This window comes from Pholis gunnellus (genome assembly GCF_910591455.1).
Source record: "Pholis gunnellus genome assembly, chromosome: 20".
Classification (NCBI taxonomy): Eukaryota; Metazoa; Chordata; class Actinopteri; order Perciformes; family Pholidae; genus Pholis; species Pholis gunnellus.
In genome coordinates this window covers 11,306,618-11,313,826 of record NC_136547.1, presented here as the reverse complement: position 1 = coordinate 11,313,826, position 7,209 = coordinate 11,306,618, and the positions used below count along the sequence as shown (strand labels likewise).

The 7,209-nt window shown below is 42.0% G+C and overlaps 1 protein-coding gene across 1 annotated transcript; it reads left to right on the top strand.

The window, feature by feature from the left end:
- Positions 1-3,352: 3,352 nt before the first annotated feature.
- Positions 3,353-6,569, top strand: LOC306712425 (phospholipid scramblase 1; the record flags this gene model as incomplete). Its single annotated transcript, XM_079181707.1, has 7 exons — positions 3,353-3,403; positions 3,902-3,992; positions 4,704-4,746; positions 4,873-5,093; positions 5,232-5,393; positions 5,912-6,073; positions 6,540-6,569. Exons 2-7 carry the CDS (start codon positions 3,924-3,926, stop codon positions 6,567-6,569), a joined length of 687 nt encoding a protein of 228 aa, XP_079037833.1. The 5' UTR covers positions 3,353-3,403; positions 3,902-3,923.
- Between the last annotated feature and the right edge of the window lie 640 nt (positions 6,570-7,209).

Here is a 7,209-nt window from a genome sequence, read left to right as displayed (position 1 = left end):
GGGGGGGGGGTGAGTTACAGAGATAATCTATTAGAAAACCCTTGTGATGGGGACCTTCATAAGCCCTACTGTCCCAACATCCCTATAATAAAAAGTCAGATTTTGGCTGAGAATCAGTGCTTTGTTGAGGTTCAGATAAGGGTTAAAATTGGGCAAGTACAGTACTACTATGCATGCTTGTGTGTACATAAATAAATATTATCATGGCAAACTAACACACAAACCCCTCAGTGACACACACAATGTTGTGAGTGTGGAACATCGGGACCGGTGTAATGTATTGTAACCTTATGCTAACCTAATGAACAAGAGGATGAAAGCGGTGTAATGGAGGCATTTTCACATTCATCTTTAGGCTCCTCATTATGCGCCGAATATGACAACCTCGTTAGGAGTGCACGAAAGATTACCCGTGCGGGTAAAGAGCACCACCTTAACGCCCCCCCCCCCCCCCCTCCCCAAAAAGAAAAAAACACAAACACACAGACATATTGTAAAACAGGTAGGAATGTAGAGAGCACAGACTGTACAATTGGTGTGTGTGCGCACACACACACACACACACACACACACACACACACACACACACACAAACCCCTGGTGGGAGTAACTGGGCTGTTGGAGTCAGGAAGACAATCTGACGGGCTTTCAAAGACCCCTGACTGTCCGGTCTGTTTATTCAGATGGGAGCACAGAACGCCACCATTTCAAAGTCGTTGCAGTACTTTGTTTTGATCTCACTGATGAAGAACATGAAGTTTCGGGGTTCTGGTCGGGCAGTTGGGGGGTCATAAAAAAGGGCCCTCGACGCTACCAACGGTACAGCTTCATCTTACGTGTGATGCAGTGTGTTTGAAGCTTAATTATAGACCTTAAAAAGTAAAAAATGTATAGCTAATGTAAAAAAATACATAATGTGTCTGTACAGCAGAAAACACACTACTTATTATAAATGCTGTGCTTTCCAGGCTGCGCGAGGTCACTGTAAGCAATTACAGCAACACAAATCAATTAAAACGTGTTTTAGTTGTCTGTGCCTGAAGTGTCAGCAGATCTGTGTGCGAGTCATCATTTGTTCTCATTAGCGTTTCTTGGAGAAATCAGTAGCGCTTGAGGAAATCAGGTAATTTGTATTCGCAAATAAGGATACTCGGCCAAACAACGTTGTGTCATTTGTAACAGGGTAGTAAGTGTATTTGTGGGTGTGTACTGTGTGTACAGCCGTGTGTGTGTGTGTGTGTCTATTTGGGACTGTTTTGTTTAACAATGAAAAAGGCAATTCCTGCATTAGTCTTGGTAATGGCCATGAGGCCGGGAATCATTAGCTCAACACTGCTCTCCAGTGGATACAAGGCATAACAACACACACGCGTGCAGTTCAAGTGTGCATCAGTTGTGTGTTATGAGGATTGTAACAACTTTTATTAAAAATTAGAAACTACCAATGTCACATTTTAGATTTTATGTGATGCAGTGTAAGACAGAAATCAGAAAGCTCATCTTTCGGTTGTCTTTGAGTCGACATTACTGTTTGCATTGAACTTATCAGATCACAATGCTGAGCCTGCAGCTGTGTTTTACCGTCATGTCTGTACTGCTGGAGTGTGCAGCTGAGTGACATGGCGCACAGCGTTGTGGTTACCGTTGTCAACAGTTATTCTCCCACTGCACAAAACTACAGTGTCTCTCATAACATGCAATTTGCTAGATGCAACACAACCACTGCGGGACATCCGATAGTATGAATATAACCTTCACAGAAGCACAGTGCTGTTCTTGGAGGGTTGCATTCATTCAGTGTTTATGTTTATGTATTGTGTCTACACACAGTCCATATTTTTGTTGCCATTATTTACAAATGTGTTTTTAATGATGTATATGTGTTGTTGTACGTGTGTCAACTTTACATTTACTCTGTAATAACAGGTTTATTTTAATGTACTCTTAACTTGTTTGTTTATTCTATTGTACATTTTTCATTATTCCATTTTACTCTGTGTTTATTGTTACGCACCAATCACCAAGCTAAATTCCTTGTATGTGCAAACGTACTTGACAATAAAGCGTTTGATTCATATGTATCCTTATAATTTGCACTGACTCATATTCTAACTGTTATAGGGATGACCACAGGATTATTAAAACACTATCTTCTTAAAACATTTGAGTAGGGTTAGAAGCCTGCTTATGTCGTCTGTCCCTAATAGTATTCATGTGCATGTATAAAAGGACATGTGTCCATGGAATAATGTAAGAACAGGTTTATCAGCCGACTGTGAAGTGCACACATTTAAACACACTGAGTACTTGATATTTACACTGCAGCTGAGAGTTCACTACGCAGGTGAGTTACTAAATGTCACAGATTACATGGTGCAGGGACAATCTTTGTGGTCCATCTCACTGTGCTCACATCTCCCACCAAAACGCAATAAATCTATAATGCCAGAAATGAAAGTGGTCGCAACACTGAGACATCTGGCAACTGGAATAATGCATTTACATGCCGACCAACGCAGCTATTTATATAGACGGGCTGCAATCAACGAAACCGTTAATATCAAACAGATTAAGTCCTAAAATGACCAGCATGGTAAATAAACATGAGTAAATACATATTACAACTACCAGCATGTGAATGGGTTCCTGCACAGGTAGGCCTGTTTTCAAAAGAGATATTCATTACATAGGTATAATATAGGTATTAATACCTTGCTCAAGAGTTGCTCTGAGAAGTTTCCTGAATCACTCTTAAGCTCCTTGCTAGAACATTTTAGGCAAAGTTAGGATCTTTCTGAGAGTATTCACAGAATGTTCGTGAATGCAACCCCTGATCCGTGGGTGGATGTTGGATTACATCTTATTCTTTGGTAAAAAAAATAGTACATGATGTGTAGATGTTAAGGTTTATTATAAACAATGGAATACATTTGGTAAATACATCCCATTGTGCTGTGAATGTAGTAATACAACATATGATAATATTAAAATACATTGTAGGTATTATGCTTGCTTGCGTGACATCTAGAGGAGGGAAAACTTAAATATGTCAAAACTGTAAATAGTTCTGAAACACGGCCAATAAAACCTCTGTCCAGCTTCTAATATGTGCTTATTAATCAGAAATTGCAAGAACAATAATAATTTGAGCTATGAACAAACCGTGTGTATGTTTTCTACACTGCAGGCTGTGTAACAAAACATCGTTCCTCACCGATAGTCTGCTGTGTTCTATTATATTTCGTTCTAGCTTTCTGTTGAGCTCTCTTCTACACTGCCGTCTCGTCATTGGCGCATGACAAAAGGGAAGTGCGCTGACGTCAACCAATGAGATTATAGCTTTATTCCGTGGGCTTGGTTCCGGAGTGGCCTGTTATTATTTGGAGTAGCAGGTGAAATCTCGGTGAGTAATCCCGATCGCGATAAAAAAACAGCTGTCTGTTTTGGAACATAAACTGCACAGGCTGTGATGTAAGGAGCCCTTTGACGGTAGTTCGTCGCTTCTAACAACTCGCTCTCTCCCTTGAATATTTTAGGGAGGTAGATCAAACCTCGGGCGCGCGCGCTCTCTCTCTCTCTCTCTCTCTCTCTCTCTCTCTCTCTTTACTAGCGGACGAAACATGCAGCTTGTAAATATCACACTCTTCTTAAAACAATCAGTTCCAGAGATCCGCACTAATGACCTACTTGTTGGACACGAGTGGCGCTGCGCGTGTCTGCTGTAGGCCTGTTTGTTTAAAGCCAAACGGAGTCAGCGTTCTCGTGGCGCTGTCTTCCCGTCAGAAGCCCCCGTCACTTCCAGATACAAGGGAGATTATCTGTGTCGCCCACCGTGTCGGTCCCTAAAGAAGCACACGATGGCGCTGTGTCTCACTCTACTAATCATTCCATGTATCAACAGATCTCCTTTCCAGGCTGACAACATGAATATGTACGCTGTGCCCAACCCGGAAATACCAGGCTGTCCACCGGGACTAGAATACCTGACTCAGGTAGGAAAGGAAGCAGTTTAAGTCTTTGTTTCCTAAATGTTGGTGACATTTAGTGCACGACCCACATGAAGTCTGGTCATTTCTTTGATTAAGGGCAGAGGAAATGAGCAAGTATCACCGACTCCTTTCATTCCCTGATTATTGAACATCATCACATCAAGTTTAGGATACAATATCATCGAATAATCAGTAGAGTCGTTGGTTTTAAAACATATTTCACACCCTAAATCTGTATATACGGATACTATAATGCAGTGATGCTGCAAGAGATGGCCTTTTTCTTCTGTAAAGACATTTTAACATGTCACGGTAGGAAAGAAAAGGTGTAAATAATTAAATAGAAGAAGCTGCTTCAGTTTCAGGGCCATTGTGCATGCTGACTCACTGTCACGGCTCACTGGGGCACTTCAATAGAACAAGGCCATCTTTAATGTTAACAATAACAGCTGTGCTATGACAAGTGAACTGGTCTACTGTAAAAAAAAAAAAGAAAAAGGATCTGAAACCCAGAAGCTGTGGTCCTACTACAATTCCTCTGTTGGAGTATTTATACACATCAGTGGTGCTTTAGAAGTACATAATGTCCACACAAAACATATATACACTATATAACTTTTTAGGCTCTCCTTTTCAACTACACCCACTGAACCGCTGCATTTAACAGAAATGGATCCAGTTGAATCCAGTGCATGTGGCTGTGTTGTTTTCCAGGTGGATCAGCTGCTCATCAAACAGAAAGTTGAGCTTGTTGAAGGTACAGTTTGTAAACACGCATCGATTTCTGAGACAATACATAATTCGTGCTGCTTATTATGTTGATTACAAATGTGGGTCTGGACGGCGATGACATCTCTTTATGCCGTGTTGTTCGTCCACGCAGCCCTCGTCGGCTTCGAAAGCAACAACAAATACGAGATCCGCAACAGCCTGGGTCAGAATGTGTTCTACGCCGTCGAGGAGAACGACTGTCTGAGCCGACAGTGCTGCGGTCCCATGCGCTCCTTCACCATCCACGTCCTTGACAATTTTGGACAGGAGATCATCACGGTCACCAGGCCGCTCAAGTGCATGTCGTGCTGCTTCCCTTGCTGTCTACAAGAGGTGGGTGAGACCACTCTTTAACATGAGATTATAGTGTTCAAGGTGTTTTTGTGTTCACCGTATCCATTATTGTTTACGCTCAGTATTCTCGTGAGGATGTGGCCACAAATCACACTCTTGTTACAATCCCTCACTCAGCTGGAAGTGCAGTCCCCCCCTGGTAACACAGTGGGCTACATTAAACAACAGTGGCACCCGTTCTCCCCCAAATTCATCGTCACCGACGAACACTCCGAGCCTGTGCTGAAGATCCACGGGCCCTTCTGTGGATGGAGCTGCCTGCCAGATGTCGACTTTGAGGTGGGTTTATCTAAACACAGAAATCCATTAAACTTGTGAAAACAGAACGGGACACGGTAACATTCTGGCCCTCTGGACATTTTTGAAAAGAGATGGTCCTCGTGCTCCGAAGCAGGAAATATGTTTCCCATCAGAGCGTGCTGGAGCTGGGATGAAGCCGCCGCACAGGGCATGCTCTTGTGTGGCACAGTGTGGCCATTGTTGCACGGCTCAGCTGGTTTTATTAGATTGAGCAGTGAAGGGGATTTGGGTCAGTGACACAGACCTTTTTACCAGACCCACAGGAGGGGGAAGTGAAGCATGATATTACCATCCCGGTTCTTCCCTCGCTGCTTTGAAGTCATTACTGGGATAGAAAATGCAAGTTACTGTGGCAGAGGGCAAAAAAGCTGAAATTGGATGGGATTATGAATTGTTCCATGATCTCTCTCCAATACAACCAAAACCGGTTTAAGGATTGATCGTCATCCTAATGCAACACGTCTGCATTTTGTCCTCTCTGTAAACTCTTTCCGCAGGTTTTGACGATGGATGAAGTCAGTAAGATTGGGAAAATCAGTAAGCAGTGGACAGGGCTTCTTCGGGAGGTGTTCACAGATTCAGACAACTTTGGTATCCAGTTCCCCATGGACCTGGATGTGAAGATGAAGGCTGTAATGATCGGTGCATGTTTTCTCATTGTAAGTCATTTTTACTGGGTCTTTAGTTGTTCGTCAACGTCATCAAAAGTTAAAAAATTCCTTGTGAAATCAAATTTCAGTGTAGCAAAAACGTGGCTGCTTCAAATGCAGTAGCCTCATATGACCTAACTTTCTTGGGGAATGATGTTCAGTTCAATGCTAGTCAGAGCTTTGTGTAACTACCACTTAATGCACCACTTACTGTAGCCTACAGTTTGCGGGAAATGTGACATGACACCATCACAATCACCGCAAATGCAAAACAGCTTGTCGGAGCAACTTTCTGCAGTATCGTGACCCACATTTGCTAAAATGCTTCACGGCTAAAACCTCAGGTCGTTTTCTCGGCTAACTTGGCAGCGATCAGTGGATGAATTCTAACCCCTCCGGATCCATTTTAACCCCATGTGTCATTGAAATGCATTTGCTTTGCCATTAACACTTTTTGTGGTGTTTCTCTCCACAGGATTTCATGTTCTTTGAGAGTACAAACTAGGAGCCAAACAGGAAATCCATGTAAGCATACAAAACATTCCTGGAAGAACAAAGCCACGATGATCAGCCCCTAACGTAGAACAACCTTCAAAGCAGATCATTTAAAGGAAGTACCAAGTTGCCGAATTGCTAACATTTTGCATGAACAATGAAACTGAAGGTTTGTTTTAGTCTTTAGTTGCTCGGGTTGGTTGTTGAAACATGTTGCTGGGTTGTGAATGCACAGCGCAGTGGTTTTAAGACAATGTTTGTGAGGAGGTTTACATTTGTGTTTACATTATGGTCGCAGAGCCCATCTGGACCCAGAACCTTTCGTTACTACTTTAAAAAAAACAAAAAACTTGTATAGTAGGATAACATCCATATACAAGTACATGAAAAGGGAACACCATTGCAAGCAAGTGCTGTTATACAGTTTGTGAGAGAAAGACTCATTATATGCCAAATAGCACCTGTTTAATTTGGTCATATTAATAGTCAACATGTTAATATATATTGTACACTATGCTTGTAGCTATATTGTGTGAGAACTGAGCGACTTGTGTATTGTATTAGTTTCTAGCTCAGATAGTCAAAGCCCTTATTTATTGATTTATATTTTGGTCTGTTAAACAATTTGTCAACATACATTAATGTGCGTG